Source organism: Phodopus roborovskii, unplaced genomic scaffold (assembly GCF_943737965.1).
Source record: "Phodopus roborovskii unplaced genomic scaffold, PHOROB, whole genome shotgun sequence".
NCBI classification, from domain to species: Eukaryota; Metazoa; Chordata; class Mammalia; order Rodentia; family Cricetidae; genus Phodopus; species Phodopus roborovskii.
In genome coordinates this window covers 14,886,956-14,913,271 of record NW_026126409.1, presented here as the reverse complement: position 1 = coordinate 14,913,271, position 26,316 = coordinate 14,886,956, and the positions used below count along the sequence as shown (strand labels likewise).

The 26,316-nt window shown below is 40.1% G+C and overlaps 1 protein-coding gene across 1 annotated transcript in view; it reads left to right on the top strand.

The window, feature by feature from the left end:
• The window catches only part of Csmd1 (CUB and Sushi multiple domains 1), a 1,460,794-nt gene that overhangs the window by 1,167,433 nt on the left and 267,045 nt on the right, over window positions 1–26,316 (top strand). The window contains exons 13-18 of the mRNA XM_051182080.1: window positions 653–835; window positions 1,441–1,767; window positions 3,111–3,305; window positions 7,601–7,739; window positions 10,490–10,677; window positions 14,212–14,400. Coding sequence (XP_051038037.1) covers window positions 653–835; window positions 1,441–1,767; window positions 3,111–3,305; window positions 7,601–7,739; window positions 10,490–10,677; window positions 14,212–14,400 — 1,221 coding nt within the window. The remainder of the gene's footprint in view (window positions 1–652; window positions 836–1,440; window positions 1,768–3,110; window positions 3,306–7,600; window positions 7,740–10,489; window positions 10,678–14,211; window positions 14,401–26,316) is intronic.

The following is a 26,316-nucleotide window of genomic DNA, read 5'->3' as shown; positions in this document are numbered from 1 at the left end:
ACAAGCAGCCAATCCTTGGCCTTTAGTGCAAGACACTCACAAGGGGACATCCCCTGGCCCTTAGCTCAAGAGGCTCACAAGCAGTTGGCTCTCACATGTATTTTGAAAATTAATAAATGGATACCACCCCTCAGCTGATAGCTTCTAGCCTGTTAACCTGCTAGGCATATCTGTAAACTCTGCTGCATTTCTACTTGCACCACATTGAAGTGATGTTTTAAGGAAAATGGTCCAAATACATATTTTCTTCTAAGATTATAATCAGCTTCATTTTGCAAAATTAATTGTTTTACTATTCAGTTAAGAAGAAGAATATTCACATATCCCGGGGATCTCGAATAATCTTATTCACCTTGTTTGTAGACAGAAGCATAGATGAAAACTAAATTAATGGCTGTGTCTCAGTCTTAGCAATGACAGATGCAGACAGAAGACTGGAAATTCTGGAACAAGGCACCTGTTGTCTGGCACATCTGCACAGCCATTTCATCCAGGGTTTTGTAATAAAATACTAGAGGAACTAAGAATCTCTTTGAAATTGTTCATATGATGTTTAGATGCACAAAGAAGATAACTCCTTTCTTGTGAAGTTGTGCAGTCCACCATGCTCTTTAGGAGGTATTCAGTGGCTTGTTCATTTCCCTCTCCTCAGAAATCGAGAAGGGAGGCTGTGGGGACCCTGGCATCCCAGCCTACGGGAAGCGGACTGGCAACAGCTTCCTACATGGAGATACGCTCACCTTTGAGTGCCAGGCAGCTTTTGAGCTGGTGGGAGAAAGAGTGATCACGTGTCAGAAGAACAACCAGTGGTCTGGAAACAAGCCGAGCTGTGTGTGTGAGTACCACCTGTGAGGGGCTGCCATCAGTCATGGAGAAAGGGGGCTGTGTCAGAGATCCGGGCTTCCTGTTTCCTTATCCTGCTGTAATCCTGTCTGCTAGCTAAAGGATAACAACCTTTTGTTTGAGAGGATGAAATGTCTACCACCATCTCTATCAAGAACTCACATGGACTTGGCCACCTTAGGCTGTGTCTAGATTTGAGCTGGTTGTATGAGCCTGATGGCAGTGGCCATCTGGAATCAAGTTAGAGAAGCAAGTATACTCTTTCAGCCACCACAATTTAGGTATCACACCCACAGGGAACTGGTTTCATTCATAAATAAACATAGCAACAACATTTTGTTTTAGCTGATCTGATAGAATTGCTTTTAGAAACACTGATACAAATTATCTATGAATTGCAGCTGTGCTATGTAATAGGATATTTTTCATACAGTTGTGAGAAAGAACACCTGGTTTTTGCACACAGATCTGAGAGAAGTTGGGCCATTGTGAGCCTCTGAGAGTAGGATTGTCATTTCAAGTTCTCTGTAGTTGGGTTCAGATGGCAGGGCTTTGGGTCTGTGTAAAACTGTATGAAATTATCTTCATGCCCCACAGTTTCATGTTTCTTCAATTTCACGGCATCCTCTGGGATTATCCTCTCACCAAACTACCCTGAGGAATATGGCAACAACATGAACTGTGTCTGGCTGATTATATCTGAGCCCGGAAGCCGAATTCACCTCATTTTCAATGATTTTGATGTGGAGCCTCAGTTTGACTTCCTTGCCGTCAAAGATGATGGAATTTCTGATATCACAGTCCTTGGAACTTTCTCTGGCAATGAGGTGCCTGCTCAGCTGGCCAGCAGTGGACACATAGTACGCCTGGAGTTTCAGTCTGACCACTCCACAACTGGCAGAGGGTTCAACATCACATATACGAGTGAGTGGACTGCACAAGTACCCTTCCATGTCCCATGGAGTTCACATGTAGGTGAACTCAGAGTTCAAAGCTGATACCTCAGAACTACAAAGAGATATCCCAAGCAGCAAAATTATGTATTATCCTGATAAATAAAAAAGTGATTTCTCTGTGTGGGCTGTGCCTTAGACACCTAGAGTAGATTTTGGATCACTCACATAACTTCTCTCTCTCTTTTTCTCTCTCTCTCTCTCTCTCTCTCTCTCTCTCTCTCTCTCAATCAGTCCATTCATCTACCTACTTATTACTCATTCCCATGCAACAGTACATCCATGGTCTTTTATCTGTCATCCAACCAGCCACCTATTATTGATTTATCTATCTTCTCATTTATCTATCCATATGTCTTTCATTTCTCATCCATATTCATTATCTACCAATCCACCAATCCATCCATCCATCCATTGATCCTTCCATCCACATACTCTACATCCATTCTTCTATCTATCCTTTTATCCATCTATCTCTTCTCATATCCATATATCCACATATTCTTTATTACCTATGGATCCTTCTATACCTTCTATATCACCTATCCATGTATACATCCTTTCTTCATTAACCATCCTTTATTATACATCCATCCATTTCCTTTTCTTATTCATTTATTCATTATTCATTGTATCACAGTCCTTCAGTCCATTCATCCTTCCATTCATCCATCAACATTCAGCCAAAATTGCATGCACTAAAGAATGAGACTGGTTTCAAACACTAGGGATAAAAGTAACAGTACCTGGAGATAATTTGTGAATATTTACTGACAGCTAACTTTCTTTTGCTTTAGTTTCACCTTTTGCACAATACTTGAAATTATGAAGGAAGGTGTGAGGTAATGGAGCAAATATCAGTAATGCTATGTTATTCAGTGTGTAGAATTTGACCATATTTAGTTTAATTGGTGTTGTAGTAACTCTTGGATATAAGCTTAATATTGTTTATGTTTTAAACAAAAAAGACAGCTCTAGATCATAAGATTTCTGCCTCCCATCACATGGTTAGGCTAAGAGCAGGGTTGTAACAGGTCAGAGTTCCAATCACCTGCACTATGAACTTCTCCTCTTCTGAGTGCACAGTGAATGGCAATTCTACCAGCAGTGTGCTTTGGGGATTATAGGCACAGGGCTTTGTCATGTGGTCTCCCTCTTCTTCTCCTCTCTTACACTGATATCCAATTGGTTTGATAGATTTATCAATGAATAATGGACATGGAGTTTTGTTATGTCATTAGTTTATAATTATGGTGTTTCCTCCTTTGTTATGACATGTAATTGAGCAACTTTATTTTACTGACTTTCTTTCAGCATTCGGTCAGAATGAGTGCCACGACCCTGGCATTCCTGTGAACGGACGGCGTTTTGGAGACAGGTTTCTGCTGGGAAGTTCTGTGTCCTTCCACTGTGATGATGGCTTTGTGAAGACCCAGGGCTCTGAGTCCATCACCTGCATCCTGCAAGATGGGAATGTGGTCTGGAGCTCTACTGTTCCTCGCTGTGAAGGTGAGCCTGTAACCCAGTCCTTCAGAAGGATAGCAAACAGACTCTGTCCCCTTCCCTAGAATCCTTAACAAAGACCTGAAAAAGAATTTCAAATGTAGGAATTCTTTCCTCTGGGCCTGTAAGCTGGACATTTAACACCAGGGCTTTGGTGGGGGTGGGTCCTTGTGGTAGCTTTGAGAGGAATTTCAAAAGCAAAATCAATATGAGATGACCATCAAAGGTTTATAAGTGTTAATGAGATAGATTATTGGCAAGACTGTGGAGAAATCCCTGGTGTTTCCTGGCTGTGATATCAAGAATAGATGGTGATAGCATCCCAGAGTAAATTTATATTGAGCGCTACAAATCTTTTTGTCTTTTGAGCCATGACCTATATTTTTAGAATAATAGAATAATACCACAAAATATTCTATCAGTGATAAATGGTTCTGCTGCTGAATGTCATTTGTACAACTGTACAAGCAAAGACTTACAAACAAGGAAAGCTCAAACCATGGGACTTGTTTTGGGTAATTAGGTTGTAACCAAATGCCAGGGCTCAGCCACCGCAGAAAACTTTGTAAGAGCAAAATAACATGTCTGAAATCTTATAGCATGAGAGGATGCATATTACAAAATTATGGGTGCAATGAAGCCATTTAAAACATAGCTGCTGCCCTTAAATACCACCTGGACATGTAAATTCAAATGAGTCATGATACACCATGACTGAAACATATAGTGGCCCACATTAGCAAAGTGCTAAAAAGTGTTAAGAGCTATTTGTTAATTAATATAATGAGAAAATATTTTCCCTTGATATCCATTTCTCCTAGTTTTCTAGTATTAACACTTCTTTTAAATAAGTATATAAAAAAGGGTGATATACATTGAGGATTATTGCTGTGCTACCCAACTCCACTGCCTGTATCCTGCAAAGCAGAAACATGCATGGTATACTGTCACTAGTCCTGTGATCTGCAGGAGGTCCAGACCAAATTTGACTGAATGTTCAGATTAAGCCTCTGAATAGCAGCAATAGCACAGTGGCTTCATCCTGCTGCAGCCCTACCTCCATAGTTCTTCATCAGTATTTTAGAGGTGTATGTCTAGTCAGGATCTACTTATCCTGCCCTACTCCAACCTTCATAGCTGCTCCTTTATAAGTAAAAAAGTTGTTTGAGAATTTTATCAATGCACATAATACATTTTCATCAAGTCCACTTATCATCCCTCCCCATACAATTTCTGTCTCCCACCTACCACTTTTCCCTCCCAACTTCATGCCTTCCTTCTCTTAAATCCACTAAGTCCATTGCCTGCATGTGCATGTGTGTCCATGCATTCATGGAAGCATGGGTAGCCTCAGGGCCAGAAATGTGTCTAACCAGGTCCTTGGCTTTGCCTCTTTGGGTTGTGATGAAATGCAGAACAATGCTCTAATTGATTCTATAAATTGTCTAGAAGATATGATATGACCTATGGGTATAAATGGAGAACAGTAAAGAACAGAAATTAAAACAAAAATCACAAGAAGAGAACTTTGGCTTATGAGGCACATACTATGTAACTTTTTTATGCCACTTTTTTATAAAATGTTGAGACCTGGCAGTTTTTAATCATCCACAAGCATGTACTGCAGGCTTCCTGGTTGATGACTCACATGGACAATCCTGTTTGCAGATACTGGTCCAGTCAAGCACTTCTGTTGACACTGGAGCATGAATGATTCATTGAGAAGGATGTTTAAGATAGCAAGTCATCTGTTCTTGTATGCCCGCAATTATCCTTGTGCCTTTGTGGGCAATAGACTGTGTAGGAATGCATTGTACATTACTAGGTGAGCATTTGCATGAGAGGACAAGGAGAGTAAATGGGCCGGATTAAGGCAGGCATGAAGAGTTTGGTAAATGGGGAAACTGTCAATAATATTAAAAGTTGGTGAAGGATTCTCCCCCTTTTGAAAGGCCCACACTCATGAAGTGGAGTACAAACTCTAGCTGAGGTTGTTAACAAAGCAAGTCTTAGAAAGAGGCATGGTGATAGGTGAGAGAGTCTGGAAGTTTCTCTGCTCCAGGAAACCCAATTAGTGATTGCAATTGAGTCTCTGGCAGGGCAGGTGGCTACTCTGACCACAGTCAGTCCTCCATCAATGCACCTGTTGAAAAGGATTGAAGTCTGACTTGCAGATGGAAGCAGACCAGGAGAGAAGGGAGGGCAAGGCAGGAGGAAGTGATCAGGTACAGCAAGTGCTGCCTAGGAGGGGTGGGAAGAATTCTGTGCCCTTCACAGGATGCGGAGACTCTCGGGCCCCCTATACAATATGGACATTCTCACATCCCTTCCAGGATGTGGAGATGCTCTCACGCCTTACAGAATATACAGCCTCTCGTACCCATACAGAATGCTCTGCACAGGCAGAGTCGAGCCTCTTGCAAAACAGTTCTGGACAAAGAACCCCACAGTTTCATAGAACACTCTTGTTCCTTGTGTTCTCCAGGACTGACTTTTTAAATAACCCACATTGTTAGCCACAAAGCAAAGACAAACAAATTAAAATTAATGTAAGCTACAGGACTTTTCATATTAGAATTAAAGTAGCACAAATAATAATAAGAAGAAAACTAGAAGAAACTATGTAAAATGCCCCCTAATTAATTGTGGGTCACAGGGAAACTTGCACCCCAAGTTCCAACCCATCCAGAATCATATACAGTGGGAATGTTTCACTTAGGAAGACTGTGAAGCACACACACAAATGTGAGGCCACACACTCAGATGTGGTGGAGTACCCCATGTGTGGGGAGCACACTCAGGTATGAGGTTGTATACTGAGAAGTGAGGAAGCATGCCCGGACATAAGGAAACACACCCAAGTATGAAAGAGGATACTCAGACATGAGGAAACACACTCAGATGTGGCAGGGCCTACCAAAATGTGAAGGTTATTCCCAGATGTGAAGGAACACACCAGATGTGACAGAACATACCCAGATGTGAGGAAGCACACCCTGATGTGATGGGGATACCCACATTTGAGGCAGCACACATAAACCCATGCTGAAAGTGCAGTCTTTTCAGGCCTCCAAGGAAGGACGAATGGAAACTGACTAATAATTTAAAAGAAACACAAAACAATGAGAGGGTTAGGTTAAGAGCCAACATAAAAAAGTAATTCAAGGTAAGTATAGGTCCTTGTTGACATTGCTAGCTTAGAAGCCCCACTGATTTCGATGAAGATACTAGCAGGGGACATGTAATAGTGACATGTCCACAAGAAACAAATGTTACTGTGGTGACAATATAACTTCAGGCAGATAGAGTCTCACCACAAACCATTCTGGCACATTTCTGGACGCCAAGAACATCACTATTGTAAAGTATGTGGTCTCTAGATAAACAGATCTCTGTACACATTAGTTCGGCCTCTCCTCTGGATCCTTCACTGTGGTTCAGGGACATTTGTGAAAGCCCAGGGAATTATGGGGAAAATAATTGTACACAGAAACATGAACTCGAAGACAATAAAGCTAAAAATAAAGCTTAACAATAAAGTTGAAAGTCCTTATGAAACTGATGACTTTCCCATCAAAATCATAAACAATCAATAAGGACCCAAACAAAAAGTGGGATAGCTAAATAAATTACCCAAGATATTATATTAAATATTAAAATGTTATCTAAAATTAGATTTTAAAATATTGTCCAAGTGCTCTTTCAGACCACAATGATTCCTAATATTACTGTATATTTTCCAAATGCCTCTTTCTCTATAAAAAAAAAGGTCACTTTGGCACAAAAAGTCTCAAAATAAGCAGCACTTTGTTTAATGAATTTGACAACACTGGTTGTGTTTTGTGATGTTCATCAACAATTATATATCATCCATGAGTAATTAATACAATGAGTGCACACCCTGGCATGAATTTGCACAATAGCGTACCATCTCAGGACATTCAATTTTAGACTTGAGATGATCAAAAGTAGATAAGCAGATACTAGTGTGAGATATGGAAAAATGGTTACACATGTGAAGGTGGATTCTCTGTACATTCACTTAACACAGTTATCCCATGCGAATCTGTTGCATTATAATGGAAAAACATTGCTGAGTCTGATGATAAAGCCCAGAAAAAAGGTGGGATATACCTGTTGACTTCATCCCACAAGGGTTCCTGAGGCATGAGTTTAGTTGGATGCAAACACTGAATCCATGAATGCCTGACTACACAGTGCCAACCTCTAGTGTGAGGCTGCTGTGGTGCATCTTCCTAGACTTGATTCTTTTCTTGACAGATTTGTGTGTCCTCTTCCAGCTCCATGTGGTGGGCACCTGACAGCTTCTAGTGGGGTCATCTTACCTCCAGGATGGCCGGGATATTACAAAGATTCTTTAAATTGTGAATGGATCATTGAAGCAAAGCCAGGACATTCCATCAAAATAACATTTGACAGGTGAGATCAAACCCTTTCTGCTGCTCTGGCACCTAGAGTTACAGCTACATTTCTTGTGTTAAGTAAATACACTTTAAAACATGAGCATCCTCAGATCCCAAGGAAGACCAAGGACCAGGGACTGGCACATCCATGCTGGCTGTTATCATGAGGACCTAGAATTAGAAATGTTCTGCGTGCTCTAGTGTTGCCTGTAAGCAACTCCCCACCCTGCTGGATCTTTTTTGCATGTCCATGGCAACCCAGAAAAGACTTCTCCCATTCTGGGATGGCTGCTATCAGAAGGCAGCCGAAGGTTACAGAGCCACCAGAAAGGTTAGTGCAGTAGATTAAGAGCCTCTACAGTGCCTGGCAGCTACTACGACTGGGATACAATCTGACTTAGTGATCTGAACACATGTTTAATAATCTGTGAGAGTAAGGGTACCATTCGGTCTCCAGCAAGAGATGCTCTGCCATTTGTCTCAACATTAAAGTCAATTTCATGCCTGAAAACTATGTTTTGTTTTGCACAAATACCTTGTACTTGAAATCTAAGGAAACACCTTTGGTTAACACTACAGGTTCAGTCTCCACATGATGTGACAAGACTTCTCTGAGTTGTAGTATTCCTGTGGGGTGTCTTAAGATGCATGCCATTTTCTTGTTTTCCAACGATTCAGGATTATCAGTTCTAAAGAGATAGTTTAGCAATCCTTACTAATTATTTTTATTTATAATTATCCATATGTCTGTTGGATGACCTTACTTTTTAGTAAGATAATCCTCCCAACCAAGGAAAATTCTCAGTGTTCATTGGTTAGTGACCATACAAAGATAACATTAATCATTAAAAAATAACTGTCAGTGTCTGATATGTGAAATCCAATTTCCTACCGATTCTTACACTTTCTGAATTGGGAGAAAATTGAATGAAACCCCATGATCCCAGTCACAAGTCAGATTTATATCATTTAGTAATGGTATTAACTTCATGGTCTTCAATTGACCATCTAGTTTCTGTTGCTTGTAGAATGATTCCTGCTAAATTTTACATAGTATGAATTTGGTGTAATATATAGGTAAATTTTATTTGACTGACTAATATTCCTGGAAATTTTAGACATTCAACTATATGAAGTTAGAGCTTATCTTTTCAAAGATGAACTTCATGGCACTGTTTTAGTTTGTTCTTGGTTCATAGCTGATATTGGATCTGTGCAAATAAAGTTTGAATTCCCCACAGATGGTTTGGCCACTCAAAGATTTCAGGCTGCCAAGTCATGATAAGCATTGTGAGTTTACAGCTTTCCATGTGTGTTTTTTTATCAGTCTGAACTACCCAAGCTAAAAGCAATGTGAAAGTTTTTCCATGAATATTCAAGATCAAGATGAAAGACTCCATGCTTCTGTAGACTTGTGAAAATTAAACTCAAATATCATATAACACAGTACTTGTAGGACAAGTGTTAAGAGTAATAAAGTCAGAGCTGGCCCTGGTCCACCAGCCTCAGTTCCTGTTCTGGTCTCTCCATCTGACACATATTGCTTACTGTCCTCTGTATAGAAGTACAGAGCACAGAGTACCAGCCTGGTTTGCTTGGAAAACATAACATTGCTGTGCCTTTTTAGAGGAACATCCACATTGATAATGCACATGGCAGTATTATTAAATGAGGTCCAGCATCCTTATGTTGTTGTGGAGATGTGCAAATAAACCGAGCTTGCACCCTGACTCCCTTTAGCAATAGCCTAAACCCAGCTGGGGAATGGTGGCTCAGTTTTAGAGACACATTTGGCTTAGTTATTGAGTGAGTCAGAGGTATGAAATCCCAAGATGCTCCCTCAGAGCCAAAAGAGGTACTTGGAAACTACATTAGCTTTGGAGGACAAGATGGGCTTGTTGAAGAAATTATCTCAGTGCCAAGAATGGCGCCATCATTACACCAGGGGGACCTGGGTGCCTTGGTTTTATATAAATATAATTGCAGTCTGGATTCACTGGCAATACAAGCAGAGTTAAAAGCTATATGGAAGCTGTTCTGACTTTCCCAAACTGTTATGTCATCACTCAGTTTCTGAAGTAACAGCTTGCTCAGTGTTAATCTTCAAGGGTTGGTGTGAATAATAATAATAAAAAAAAGCACAGTGTGGTTTTCAGGAAAGGTATTTAAATACCATGTCCTGTGCAGTCCCTCTTAAGGGAGCATTCATCTTCAGTATGTCTATTTCAAGGTGTCTATATATGTTAATAGAGGATTGTAAAAAATAGTGTAGCAATCACAATCAGCGATTGTTGCACTACTGAATATTGTATTGCATTTATAAATCATATGTCTCTCTTAATCTGTCACATATCTGTCTGTCATCTGTCTATCTATAACCCATTATCTATGTAGCTTGCATCTATCATTGAATTACCTGACCAGCATCTATTATACATAATGCATATAAATGTATGTCATATATGATCTATTTATCATTTACTATCTAACATCTGTCCATCATCCGTTTATCTGTCCTCTATTGCATACTTATTTAAGAGAAAGTAAGTAGTTCACAATATTTTTATCCATGGCAACTAATGATCTTCTTTATAGCATGTTTTCAGACAGAGAATTAGATATGTTAGAGCATTTACAATCTCATCCAACGAGCAGTACAATATACATGTATATATTTCAATTACCACATTTACTTGAAGTTTGCACTAGGAGTGACATAGCTGTACAAGTGTGTAAGCTGACATGACTCTGTATGATTTTCCCTAGGTTCCAGACTGAAGTCAATTATGATACTCTGGAAGTACGGGATGGGCCAGCCAGTTCATCCCCACTGATCGGAGAGTACCACGGCACACAGGCGCCTCAGTTTCTCATCAGCACAGGCAACTACATGTACTTGCTTTTCACTACCGACAGTAGCCGGGCTAATGTTGGCTTCCTCATTCACTATGAGAGTAAGTGGTCCCTGGCTGGCTATCAGGGCAGGACACTATATCCCAGGTGATAGGCATACCTGTATTTGTCTTCAAGTGGGAAGACAGATGGGCTGATTCCCTGGACAATATTATGGTCAAGTAGTTTCAAAAAGTCTTCTAGAGAGTGTTTTGGAGGGTGGGGGATTGCTTTTGGTTCCTTAATAAATATCAATTGCATATTACAAAATAAAATGATATAATCATTAAATGATAAATTGTATTCCTTTAGTATATAGTGAGTTAATATGTTGTATTACATAATTATTGTACTATTATATTGCACACACACATATATAGGACCCTATATATGGCATGTAATTAACATTTTAATATAATTATTTTATTATGTTATTATATTTATTATATTACATATAGGACATATATATGCATATTATATATAGGACATAGGACATTTAAATATATTCTACCTGTGTGTGTGTGTGTGTGTGTGTGTGTGTGTGTATACATACACATATACACACACATGTGGAAGTGATATAGAGCATTTTACTGAAGCTGTTTCTTGGGTGCTGAGTAGGATCAGTTTCCAGGGTACTGTGCAGAACACCCTGGTCTGTGAGATCATGTGAATGGGTTTTCCAAGCGGTACACATTAGATCAGAGGTGGGAAGGAATTAAAACCCAGCTGTACTTAGCAAATGCCAAGTGATTACTGAAAACAGTTAACAGTTGGTAGGACATGGTGGATGCAGTGTGTTCAGTAGCCCAGGCTCAGTTTTCTGTCCAGTTTGGCTTTGAAGTTTGGCTTCTGAAGTCATGGAATATGGGTGCACCATTTTATAGCCATATTTATATAAATACACTTTGAAAACCTAGGGAGAAGGGGCTTCCCCATAGGAGTAGGTTTTTAAAAAGAGTCAGCCAAAACTAAAACAGAAGAGGACAAAGCTGTTGCAGCCCGGACCGAAAGAATCTTAGTAAGAAAACAAGTGAAGAGGGATGCTGAGAGGGGCTTGCTACAGCCCCCAAGGAACTGTTCTATTGGGATATTTAAGGCTGTTTCTATTTTGGGCCTTTTCTCAAAAATATAAAGTGCTTGCATTTTAATGATAGCTGTATGTTACACACACACACACACACACATACACACACACAATTTTATAAATGCATGAATAGGATGAATGCTATTTTCTTTAGTCTGTTCTGATCTCCCCTCTTCCTCCATCATCAACTCTGCTAACCTCTGCCCAGAACTTCTACTAACCAGCCATAGCTGCATTCAGAATGCATTGCTCTGTGTTTTGCCTAGATAAACATTTGTTCATGTAAGGTTATGAACATGGTCATGTAAGGTTATTTTTATTGAAAATGACTAAGTTTCAACTCTGATACTGAAAGAGATGAAGAGGATAAGGAGACAGAAGGGATGGGGAGAGGAGAGAGAGAGAGAGAGAGAGAGAGAGAGAGAGAGAGAGAGAGAGAGAGAGAGAGAAAGGAGAAGTGAGAAGATGAAGGAAGAAAAGAGGCGAGAGGAGAAAAGAAAGGAGAGGAGAGTTAAAGGGGAAAGCAGAGGGGAGTTGGGGAGGGGTAGCATAAGAAGCATATCAAGACAAGGGTAGAATTCTGTAGACTGCTACTCACCCTTTTTTGCTTCACACAGCAACTACTGTATGGCAGTAGGTGTTACTATGCTTAGTGCCCGTAGAAACCCTGATCCATTGTTTTTAAGGATTTAGAGTGACCATTCAAGGAAACTACTTATTGCTAAAAATAATGCAATTATTTTCAATTTGCTTTTTGTCCTCTCATTGTTCGACTACCTCAACCTTTTGAAAATGTGACTATGAAAGTCCATGTTGGGTTTTACCCTCTACTGATCCCTAGGAGGCTCAGGTCACAGCCCTGTAATTTCTAGATTCCTCAAAACTCTGTAAGCTCATGGAGTTCCCAGCCTGCCCTAGGCTTGTTCATTTGTTTAGTTGTTAATTCCACAAAATCTCTGAGAATGAGGACATTCCATCCATCCTGTGACAGGTAACACACAAGGGTGAACTTTGAAGAGATGTAGAGCACACAGTGTGCTTTAACAGAGGATATGGAGGCCTGAGAAAGTTTTCCAGGTGATAGCATCTACATGGACATGGTTGACAGTCCTGCTGCTGGGGAACTGCTACTAAGGATAGCAGAATGGTCTTGATGCTGGGGAACTCTTACTATGAATAGCAAGATGGTCCTGATGCTGGGGAACTCCTATTTTGGATATCAGGATGGTCCTGATGCTGGGGATTTCCTGCTGTGGATAGCAGGATGGTCCTGATGAAATGCCCAGGGTATATAAACAGGAAATGTTCATTACAGATACCTAGGATGGTCTTGGCCCTGAGAAAACTCCCACTTTGAGTAATACATGATCCCTACATTTATGAAACACCCAGGGAGGATAACCAGGATGGCCTCAACACCCAGGAAATATCCCTCAAGGATATCAGGATGCTGCTGAATCAGGGAATGCCTAGTACTTGCACACTGCCTTTCAGCAGCCAGCTTCTCTGGCTGGGCAATTGTACCACTTTTTGGGTCACAGTCTCCTGTACTACTAGGGGAACTTTACTATTGTTTTAAAATCACCCTGGATTTTATTAATCACGTTTGACCTCAGCACACACACACACACACACACACACACAAACTCTATCCACATGTCACTACACTTGACCAAAGTCCAAATGCCCAGACCTGGCATCCAAGAGGTCATTGTTGAGGCCATGAAAGTCTGATTGCTGACACATTGTGACATTTGGTGAGCAGCCTCAGATCAGAGTCTATGTCAGAGCTTACTGCCAGCAGGGCACACTGTAACAGAGTTTTCATTTCTTCAATTACACAAACATTACAATGACTACAATGACACCCTCTTGCATAGATTCAGCATAGATTCATGATGAAGTGACCCAGCTTCTTTTACATACCAGCTTACCTTGTGGCATAGGCAAATGGGATGCTAATTTTAAAACTGTAGATTTACGGATGCAGTTTTAGAAAACCAACAGTCATGCAGTCTTAAATCGCATTCCATGTGCGCCCTTGCCTGTGTGTGAGCAGGGTTAGGAACAGTGCAGTGCAGTTGCCAAATCCTAACTGGAATGCAAAATATAAAAGGAAGGAATGAGCGAGGGGGGAAAGAAGAGGTGAAATGAAGTCTAGTTTAGTGTTACCTTAACAGTTCATTGATTTTCCAGGGAACAAAGGTAAAATTCAGAGAGGACAATGGAGTATTCAAGGTTGTACCATTTCTCTATGACCCAGAGAGGAACACATTGAGACAGCTGTTTTTAATTAGGAAAACAAGGTCAAATATTTGGAGACATTACTTTTAACACTAATGGACTCTTGGATATTCAATGATCAATTCAGTAATGGAAAGTTCACTCGGGTAATTTCCTCGGCCTGGGCATATGTGGGAGTATATTATAGCTTATAATATAGTGCGTTTTTTTTCCTTTCAGTTAGCAAGAAAGCCCTTTTAGTCACATATTTTCTCTGTACATGCAGGTGTAACTCTTGAATCTGACTCCTGTCTGGACCCTGGCATCCCTGTAAATGGCCATCGGCATGGCAGTAACTTTGGTGTCAGGTCCACAGTAACCTTCAGCTGTGACCCTGGCTATACACTAAGTGATGATGAGCCCCTCATCTGTGAGAAGAACCATCAGTGGAACCATGCTCTGCCCAGCTGTGATGGTAGGTGGGGCTCCAGTAGGCAGAGCTAAGCTAGTGCATGCATGGACACATGAACATGTGGACCAGTGTGCACAGGGCTTCACATGGTACAAGGTACAGAAAAAATGGGTTCCCTTTACAAACTGTACTCTTTAAGCACCACACATATGATGGTCATTCAGTATTTCTCTATTGGCTGGGAGGACTCTCTGGAAACACTGAAAATTTGTGATCTGTCCTTTAGCATTGCCTCTGGGCATTAAGACCAGAGAGCTCAGTCGTGCATGCTTTTATATAGGTGCATTTATAGAAAGCTTGGGGGGTATTGTGGTCCAGATAGTCAAGCCTCATTGTCTTCTGGCTCCAAGGAACCCAGGTTCACATATAGAGTTTTCTCAAACTTAATACATCTTGTCCCCATGACCTCTGATCTCTTCCACAATACTTTTACTGGCCCTCATGGCTCCTAGAACATCTTTCAGAAGACCTGTGTGCTGTCATTTACCTTTCCTCCTATACTTATCCACTCTTGGAAATACAGATAGAGGGTGTAACTCTGTCTCAATTTTACACTAAAAGTTAGGAGAAGGTATTACCTTTTATCATTTGAAAAACACTCTTGGTGTGTTCTCTTTACTCATGAATACATTCCATTATAACATTGTTTTTTTTTTTTTTTTTTTTTTTTTAGAAAACTATAGAAGTATATGGAAAATAAATACTTAAGTGGGAGTTATATATACACATAATTTCCACTTTCATTACTTTCCCCAAACTTTAGGTATTTCTTTTGAAATGTTATATGGGTAATGAGCACCTTAGTTTCCTCAAAATAATAGATGGCAAATAGCAGGGTCTAGGGAAGGTTGTGTTTGCAGAACTGCCAATCTTTGGCCTTTTACCAGAGTACTAGCTCAAACAGTACTTGGTGCATGCATACACACAGGGTAGATGAATGCCTTCACAGGCAAGCAAACAGAACCAGTAGAGATTTTGAACTTTGGGCAAATTTGGGAGGGGTGCTACTTGTGCATTCATGGGGTTACCTGGTAGGAGGGTACAAAGGATGGATACCTGGGCATGAAGCCTTTCTTTGGGAAGAACACATACTGCTTGTTGTTGGCAGAAAGTAGCTGAGATATTCTTTGATACTGTATATTGTAATTATGGTGTCATCTACCTCTCATGTTAATACATTTGATGTAAAAGGTGCCGTAATTACATGCTATGGGCTAGAAAACCCTTCAATAATGTAACACAACATTGTCATCTATAAATTGCACCTTTGAGAATCATGTTATCAAGGTACAATAAAAAACAGTGTTTTAAGTTAATTTATGATTTTTAAATTGTAACACGTTTATCTTTGGCTGCATGTGGTGGGCAGGTTGGGCATGTGCACTGTGAATCTTTTGAGATGAAAGGCAAGTCAAAATGAGGAGGATGTCTCCCATCACACCCATCAGAGGGACTGTTCTCACAAAATTAAAGATAAGTGCTGGCAAAGATGTGGGGAAGGACACTGTACATCGAGGGAGATGTCCATGGAGACAGTCTGTGTGGAAAGTATCCCATGTTGTTTATTTTTTGTTGGCTTTTTTTCAGTAGAGACAGATTTTTATTGTGTAGCCCATCCCACCCTTGTCCTACAACCCTCCTGCCTTAGCCTCCTGTGTCCTGGGCCATGTTGTTTTGATTGCAAATGTTTGCACTGTAGCGATGAGGATTTGAACAGGGAAGTACTGAGACCATGTGGGACTGCTGTGGCCTTGATCAGCAGTGGATTGTCATCACATTGTCAAGGCACCTGGGTGGGTAATGGAAATGATGCTTTCAAGTGGCAGACTTTTACTTGACCTATTTGATGTTGGCATTCCAAGGTATATTTTTCTCAATAGTTATCAATGTTTGGTGTTCCTGTATATTCTCATGTTACCAGGAGTCCTCATGTCAATGCTGGTAACATGTTGTTACTTTGATCGTGCTGGAGGATGATATCCTACTTCTGTCCATAGGCAATCTAGAAAACAGAATTATCTGTCCATGGTCTTGCCTCTTCCCATGCTCAGCCAGACATGTGCATACCCATGTCCCTGTTGTGGACAATAGTACCAAGCTATCTGAGTCACACACAGATTACAGACCACAGCCTTCTCCAGAAGTGTGACTGATTTGACTGCCAGCGCTATCTTTTAAGATCTTTCTTTATACCAACACTAACAATCATAATATTTAACTTAAAAATTTTCACCTAGTGCTGTTACACTGTGTATTTACAACATACCGAGTATGCATATTTAATTATATGTGCATAGACATACATATGATATGTAGACATACTTGTATGCATGAATACCTTTATAATACATACACCAGAACATATATGTTTTGTAATTTGACTTTAGGTTTCAGTAGGAGTTGGATAAAGGAAGGACTAAGGTATGAAAATAGGACAGTATGGGGCTGTAGATGTGGCTCAGTCATATGACAACTCAGGGCCTTCTGTAACTTCAGTTTAAGAGATTTGACACCCTCTTCTGACCTCCATAGGCAACAGGCATGCATGTGGTGCACATACATACATGCAGGCAAAACGGTCATACACATAAAGAAAAATAAATAAATACATGTAAAAGAATTTTTAAAAAGAAAATAGAACAGCAAAGCTTAGATTCAGTAGATTGGTGTTTTCCAAGGTACTCAGCACATGAGGAGGCATCCCAGGCAGCAGGAATGAGGGAAACACCAGGGGTCAATGCACAGGGTACAGTTTACAAATTTCCAGAGTATTAGTCCGTGGAAAACAAATGTTTAGACAGGAAATTACTTAGGAATGGAAAAGGACTTGGCTCTACTACAATATCCTGTGTGCTGTTAGTGGCTGAGAGGTTACAGAGAGGCCAGTTATAAATGACATTTTCTAGAGAAAATAAAAGTGCATTTAGCTTAGACATTTTGTCTTTTGTCTTCCAAGTCAAATGCATGCAAATTTGAAATCTGATCCATCTAAGGGGATCCCTAATGTGATTTGTTATGCTACATTGTAGCACCTTTCCAGGACTAAAAAGCCTACAGTGAAAGGTTATTAATAAATCTTCACATTTCAGGAGAGTTTAGAGTTTGGCATGAGAGTTTTGTTTAGTCATGGCTGTTTGCACTGAGCTCTGAGAATCTCCTTGCCCTTTCTAATCTCACACAGTCTCTTAAATCTCACAGGTTTTTATTGCAATAAACCATACACCAATAGGAAATGTAAACCTCTAAAAATTCATAGTTCTCAGCAAGGAAACATAAATTAGAATTAATTATAATATTTTATCTCACCTAAAAAGAAGATAAGCCTAGGCTTTCCCTTCTCCAAGGACCACATTTATTCCTTTTAAAAACCACTGTTAGCACACCATGGTTTTAAAGAAATAAGTTGAGCATTAGAGCCATTGTCTTCCTTTTATTTGATAAAGGGTAAATGCACAGATCATTTTGAAAATGTTGTTATTAAATATTTTTGCAAATTGTTTATCCTTTACACAAACATTTTATGCAAAACAACTGTATGTGTTGCCTAACAGTTAACATCAGTATAAGGAGAGGAAATAGAATTTTTTGAATCACACATAGAAGCTAGTGGGGAAAGAAAATGCCTGGGACTAGGGAAATGAAAATAATAAAAATCATTCAAGATTGGTCTTATGAAGAGATCTGATTCAAGAGAAATGATTTGAGTCAAACAAACAAACAAACAAACAAACAAAAAACCTAAAGGAGGGAACAGGGGGATTTGGAAGGTTAGGGTGAACACTTCTTTCTAAGTACACAGGTGTAAAACAAAGTTCAAGCTGTCTGTAGGCATGTCAAAACTATAGACAATGAACTCAGGACCCCATAGCCAGAGTTCTCTGTCTTTGGGAGTGGAAACAGCTCAGAGCTCACCGTCTACATCTGGACAATCATAATTTAAGACTGCCTTGAAGCAGGGTGTCCTTTCAATACTTCTTCTGGGACTGTGAGTCCAGTATAATAAATAAGTAAAGAAGGAGATAAAGTCCTTGACTTCTGTCAACCACACAGAAGCCAGGAATCACCCTGTAAGAGACAGCAACTGAAATATAGCTCAAATTTCTTAGTAACAAACCTGTAAAGTAAGCACAAAAGCCCCACAAATTAATGGAAATGAGTAAAGGAAGGAAGGAAGGAAAAAAGGAAGGAAGGAAGGGGGTACAAGTCTTTGTGTTTCATGTGGATTCTTTTCAGAGAAGACACTAGTACAAGAACTCAAATTTCAGTGAGGTTAAAATGTCAAAATATTCCAGTTAAAGCCTACAGAGCAAGGCAAGGTCTTTAGCTTGGTGGAGGAGCACTTATCTATGACATGTGAGATCCTGGAGTCTTTCTGCAGTATAAGACACAAAGAAAAAGTTGAACTGGGGACAGGCAAAAGTGCCACACATAAGGTGTGACATTGGGGCCATAGGACAGAGTGAAGACACTAAGCCTGTTCATGTAGTAGGCAGATATAAAATAGTTCAAGGAAGAGACTGTATGGGTTTGATGGTCTTCAGCTCATGTGGACACTTTGAGGGAACTAACAGAGAGAGCAGAATTGATGGCAGCTCATTCTTCCCTCTCTAGTAACATTGACTCTCACGAAAAAGGACTCTGGAGTGAGGATAGCCCCCCATATGTCAACTCCTGTCTTCCTCAAAGAAGGTAGACACCTACTATTGGACTTGCTAAATCTCATGTCTTAGATCTAAGGAGTGAAAATTGAGTCTGTCACCTTCAATGCATTAGGCATCTGTTGTCACGATCTTAGAGATGACAAGCATGGGAAAAGGAGGTGATGATAATGGAAGAGAATAGCTCCAGAATCCATGGGAGATCTGTAGGTTTTTCTGGTAGGTGTGTATTACCAAGTCCTGCTAATGTGAAGAGGCCAAAGAGATGGCATCAGCACACAGCACAGGGCAATACAGAAAGCGTGACTCCTCCAAATCCCACCAACGTGTCCTCACTTATGGTCTGTCCACCTTCCTGGTTGTGGACAACAGCTTACCTTCTGACTTTCCATCTCAACAGCACTTTGGAGAAAATGCTTCTGTGCTGCCTCTGAGATGTAAATCTACTTGGCATTCTTGCAGAATAATCCTCGCCTTTTAAATCTATATTTTTAAGTAATTATTTTTGCTTTTCTTACTAAATTATATATTGGGCATGTCAGGTAATATTTTGAATATTTATGTCATGTACTTGAGAGCATGAAGGGGTGTTTGTATGATGGGGTAAAACCTTCAGTAAAGGATTTGTAATGGAGAATGAGATCCAAGCAGAGATCTTTGGTGGGAGTTTGCCCATTGATGGGGGCACACCTGGAGAAGAATGTCATCCTTCCCCTGCCCTTTCTTTTTTATTTTCTGCATATTTTAGTTATCTGTCCAAGGGGCTTTTTGATAAAACCTATCTGGGTCCTAGACCGGGGAGGGGGGTAGATATTAGAAATACAAATGTCAATCTCATAGAGTAACAGCTTCAAGGAAGTTAGAAGTAAACTTTTACTGTAGCTTTCACAATTGCCAAGAAAAGGCTCCTTAGTGCATTAAGAAATAGATTCATATAATTCAAATTCTATACTATTAAATTGGTGGTTCTGCCAAGGGAACAGAGACATGACCATCTATGTCTCAATAGTCAAGTCCTGTAGGGACCCTAAAGTCAAAATCTGGATTTTATCTTATATTCTTCTCTCTTAAGATTTAGTTGAGAATTTCAGTTCCATTCTGTATATACCAAATTCCCTTCTCCTTTAGCCTGTGGGCTGTGTGCAGTTATTTTTATTTAGAACATTGATAATGAGAGGGTCAATGAGAACTCAATATGACCCATGGAATCAAGATTAAGAGGAGGACCTGCCTCCCCTGCAAATCCCTCCCCACATCCTCCAATTGGAAGTTCCCTCAACCTTCCACAGTAGGATGTGACATCAATGAGCCACACTGGGGAGGCAGAGACAGACAGATCTCTGGTGCTTAGTGTTCCACCAGCTGAGTTAATCAGAGCACTTAGACCCAGTGAGGAATGTCATCCCTAAGCAATGACACTAAAGAATAATGACCTCTGTCTTCCACATAGGTGTACATTTGCACACATAGGTTAACCTGCACACAAGCACACACACACACACACACACACACAATGAATTAAGTATTTTTTAAGTATTCGATATAGTTGGATATGAACTACTATTTATGAGTTAAGGAGGAAGGACAGGCTTTAAAGTACTTTGTCCCAGAAATATTGGATATACAGCATCTCTGTGTTACATAAAATACTTTAATTTCTTCAGGTAAGTCCTTTATAAAATGTGAGAATTTGTTGTGCTGAGTTATGCCTACCCCACAGTGGATTAAAATATATTCACGTGTACAGCTTGTACAATCAGGACCTCAGTGCTCTTCTTCCTCCCATCCTGCTTCAGGTCCCTTTCAACAGTCTTCCTTCTCCATTGTGCTGTTCACATGGAAAATACCTGGGCCATTTTCCACTGTTAGTTCACATCTGTGGTACTGGAAATCTACCACTCTGCCACCCTGTTTCCTGGTCAGTGTTTTCCATGGGAAGAAGCTGACTTGCTCGCTGCATTACAATCTCAGCCCTTTGCTTGGGGACCTGTTGAAACCCACAGTAGCCCATGCACTCTACAGGCAGGGACATAATGCACCCCTTCACCTACCTCAGAAAACTGCCAGCCCCCTACAGTGGCCTATGAAGCATGGGAGACACCTGTGAGCAACTACTGCCTGCTCCATGGACTGTCTTCTCATCTTCCCTTCCTGCCATGCCAGCCTCCTTTGCAAACAAGCCTATACAACAAGAGGGCCCCCTTCCTTCCTTCCTTCCTTCCTTCCTTTATTTATTTTATATAACCAAGTCCATTTAAATGAAAACAAACATTTATACACAATATTTGGGAATTTGGGCATTGTTCTTTCCAAACTACTTCCTGCTGGTAAGGGGCGCTGTCATGGGGGATTCGAAGAAGATGCGGAAATCCTGGCTGTAGTCTGTAAAGCTGATTTCTCCAGCTGTTTTGAATGTTGGACCACCTGGTACTCTGTTTCAGGCAGTAAGGCTTGATCAAACCACATTAGTCTGGAAGGAATCCACATCTTTTCATTTTCTGTGGAAACGAAAATAGAACTCCTTTTCCCCAGTAACTTGTCCTTGAACTTAAATTTTGGAGTCAAAGCATTTTTTTTTTATTTATTATTTTGCATGTTGATTCCAGTTGCCTCTCCCTGCCTCCTTCCCTGACTCCCTCCCTCCCTTTTACCCTCTCTGCCCTCTCACATGCACCCTAAGCACCCTCCCCTCCCATCCGCCCACCTCAATTTCATATGTAGGGGAATGCCATCCCAAAGTTGGGGTCAGGTAGATCTGACAGGTCATGTGAAGTAGGGACTAGGGCTTCTCTCCTGTCTCTAGGTTAAGGCAGTTATCCCTTGCAAGGTCCTTTTGTGCACCAGCGATAAATCCTGGCTCCACTGTCGGGAGGTCCCTTAGACTGCTCAGTCCTACTGGCTGAGACCCATATTCAGGGGGGCCTGAGTCAGTCTCATGCTGGCTTCCCAGCTATCAGTCTAGTGGCTGTTAGCTCCTCCTTGTTCAGGTCAGCTATCTCTATGTGTTTCTGCAGCCTGGTCTTGTCCTCTCCATCTGCATCTAGTTTCTAGTTTGACTCATGGGTGTTTGTTCCTGTTTCCAACAGGCATTAGATGAGGGCTCCATGGATAAGTTAGTTATTGATCTCACTATCCGTGAAGGGCATTAATGGTAGCCTTTCCACGGAAGTACAATTTGTTAGTTGGCGGCAGTCTTGTAGTCCTCTAGACCTTTCTTTGCGTTCAATTTTATCTTCAAACCAATATTGGCTCCCTCTTTTATGTTCTCTCTCTTTCTCTCTCTCCTGTCTTCTATTCCTTACTGGGCTCAATCTTCTTGGTTGCACATGTTTTCCTTTCCTCCCCTCATTTTCTCCTACTTCTCTCTCCATTCACTGCCCCCACATTTCCCCTGTGCTCTGGGGGACATATCCCTTCCCAGTTCTGTGAGGGACTTTATATGAATCCCTTAGAATACACCTTGTATCCTAGTTCCTCTGTTGGTGTGAATTATAGGCTGGTGATCCATTGATCTAGGTCTAAAATCCATGTATGAGTGAGTACATACTCTTTTTGTGACTGGGTTACCTCATTCAGGATGGTTTCTTCAAGTGCCATCCACCTGCCTGCGAATTTCAAGATACCATTTTTTTTTCTGCAGAGTAGTATTCCATTGTGTAGATGTGCCACATCTTCATTATCCATTCTTCAATTGAGGGGCATCTAAGTTGCTTCCAGGTTCTTGCTATTACAAATAGTGCTACTATGAACATAGTTGAACAGATGATTTTGTTGCATGAATGTGGATCATTTGGGTACCTGCCTAAGAGTGGGATTGCCGGGTCCTGTGGTAAACTAATTCCCATTTTCCTGAGGAACCGCCATACTGATCTCCAAAATGGCTGTACGAGTTTGCACTCCCACCAGCAGTGGAGGAGTGTTTCCATTTCTCCACATCCACTCTAACATGAGTCATCACTGGTGTTTCTAATTTTAGCCATTCTGGCAGGAGTAAGATGGTATCTCAAAGTTGTTTTGATTTGCATTTCCCTGATAGCTAAGGATGTAAGCACTTTCTTAAGTGTCTTTCATCCTTTTTGATTTCCTCTATTGAGAATTCTTTCTTCAGTTCTGTACCCCATTTTTTAATAGGGTTATTTGGTGTTTTGCTGACTAGTTTCTTGAGTTCTTTGTATATTTTGGAGATCAGCCCTTTGTCGGATATAGGATTGGTGAAAATCTTTTCCCAGTCTGTGGGCTGCCATTTGGTCTTGTCCACTGTGTCCTTTGCCTTACAGAAGCTTCTAAGTTTCAAGAGATCCCATTTATTAATTATTTCTCTCAGTGTCTGTTCCCCTGGAGTTATGTTCAGGAAGCAGTCTCCTGTACCAATTTGTTCAAGGGTACCTCCTACTTTCTCTTCTAAGAGGTTCAGTGTGGCTGGATTGATGTTGAGGTCTTTGATCCATTTGGACTTGAGTTTTGTGCATGGCGACAGACATGGGTCTATCTGCAGTCTTCTACACACCCTCATCCAATTGTGCCAGCACCATTTGTTGAAGATGCTGTCCTTGCCCCATTGTATAATTTTAGCTGTTATGATGAAAATCAGGTGTTCATAGGTTTGTGGGTTAATATCAGGATTTTCAATTCGATTCCATTGGTCTACCTATCTATTTTTATGTCAATACCAGGGTGTTTTCAGAACTATAGCTCTGTAGTAGAGCTTAAAGTCAGGAATGGTGATGCCTCTGGAAGTCCTTTTATTGTATAGGGTTGTTTTGGCTATCCTGGGTCTTTTGTTTTTCCATATAAAGTTGATTATTATCCTTTCAAGGTCGGTGAAGAATTGTGGTGGGATTTTAATGGGGATTGCATTGAATGTGTAGATTGCTTTTGGCAAGATTGCCATTTTTACTATGTTTATCCTACCTATCCAAGAGCATGGGAGGTCTTTCCATTTTCTGGTATCTTCTTTAATTTCTTTCTTTAGAGCCACAAAGTTCTTATTTTATAGGTCTTTTACTTGTTTGGTAAGTGTTACACCAAGATACTTTATGTTGCTTGTGGCTATTGTAAAGGGTGATGTTTCTCTGATTTCTTTCTCTTTCTCTTTGTCTTCTGAAAAAGGTAGGGCTACTGATTTTTTTTTTTTTTTTTTTGAGTTTATCTTGTATCCTGCTAGTTTGCTCAAGGTGTTTATCAGCTGTAGGAGTTCCCTGGTAGAGTTTATTGGGTTGCTTATATAAACTATCATATCATCTGCAAATAGAGACAGTTTGACTTCTTCCTTTCCAATTTGGATCCCCATGATCTCCTTTTGTTGTCTTATAGCATTTGGAAGAACTTCCAGTACAATATTGAAGAGATATGGAGAGAGAGGACAGCCTTGTCTTGTTCCTGATTTTAGCGGAATTGGCTTAAGTTTCTCTCCATTCAGTTTGATGTTGACAGTTGGTTTGCTGTATATTGCTCTTATTATGTTTATGTATGTTCCTGTTATCCCTAATCTCTCCATGACCTTTATCATGAAAGGGTGTTGAATTTTGTCAAAGCCTATCCTATGGTTTTATTTTTCAGTTTGTTTATATGGTGGATCACATTGATAGATTTTCATCCAGGGATGAAGCTTATTTGGTCAAGGTGGGTGATTTCTCTGATGTATTCTTGAATTCAGTTTGCCAGTATTTTATTGAGTATTTTTGCATCGATGTTCATCAGGGATATTGTTCTATAGTTTTCTTTCTTAGTTGTGTCTTTGTGAGGCTTGGGTACCAAGGTTATTGTGGCCTCATAAAAAGAGTTTGGCAATGAACCTTCTGTTTTTATTTTGTGGAACATTTTGAGGAGTATTGGTATTAGTTCTTCCTTGAATGTCTGGTAGAATTCTGCACTAAATCCATCTGGCCCTGGACATTTTTGGTGGGAAGGCTTTCGATGACTGCTTCTATTTTATTGTAGGTTATAGGTCTATTTTAGTTGTTTGTCTGTTCTTGATTTAATTTTGGTAATTGATAGTTATCCAGAAATTTGTTCATTTCCTTTTAATTTTCAATTTTTGTGGAATACAGATTTTCAAAATATGACCTGAAAATTGTCTGGATTTCCTCTGTGTCCGATGTTATGTTCCCCTTTTCGTTTCTGATTTTGTTAATTTGCATGTTCTCTCTCTGCTTTTTTGTTAATTTGGATAAAGGTTTGTCTATCTTGTTGATTTTCTCAAAAAACCAACTCTTTGTTGCACTGATTTTTTGTATTGTTTTCCTGGATAATTTTTTGTAGATTTCAGCCCTCAAATCGATTATTTTCTGGCATCTACTCCTAAGGGGTGAGTTCACTTCTCTCTGTTCTAAGGCTTTTGGTTGTGCTGTTAATTCTCTCATGTGACTATCCTCTGTTTTCTTCATATGGGCACTTATTGCAATGAAGTTCCCACATAGCACTGCTTTCAAGGTGTCCCATAAGTTTGGGTATGTTTTGTCCTCATTCTCGGTGAATATTAGAAACTCTTTACTTTCTTTCTTTATTTCTTCTTTGCACCAGGTGTGGTGCAATTGCACACTGTTCAGTTTCTATGAGTTTGCAGGCTTTCTGCTATTTGTGTTGTTGTTGAATTCCAATTTTAAAGCATGGTGGTCCGATAAATTACAGGGGACTATTCCTATTCTCTTTTATCTATTGAGGTTTGTTATGCCACCTAGTATGTGGTCAATTTTAGAGAAGGTTGCATGTGGAGCAGAAAAGAAGGTATATTCTTTTGTGTTTGGATGGAATGTTCTGTAGATGTCTGTTAATGCCAGTTGAGACATAACTTCTGTTAGTTCTTTATTTCTTTGTTGAGCTTCTGATTTGTGGTCCTGTCTAGTGTTGAAAGTGGTGTATTGAAGTCTCCCACTACAACTGTGTGAGGTTTTATATGAGCTTTGAGTTTTAGTAGTGTTTCTCTTACGAATGTGGGTGTCTTTGTATTAGGGGCATAGATGTTCATAACTAGACTTTATGTTGATGGATTTCTCCTGCGATGAATAAGAAAAGATGGTCTTCATCTCTTTTGATTAATTTTGGTTTGGAGTCTAACTTGATAGGTATTAGGATAGCCAAGCCTGTTTGCTTCTTGGTTCCATTTGATTGGAAAATCTTTTACCAAACCTATACCCTGAGGTAATGTCTATCTTTGAAGCTTAGATGTGTTTCTTGTATGCAGCAGAGGGATGGATTCTGTCTTTGTATCCATTCTGTTAGCCTGTGTTTTTTTATAGGTGAGTTAAGACCATTAATGTTG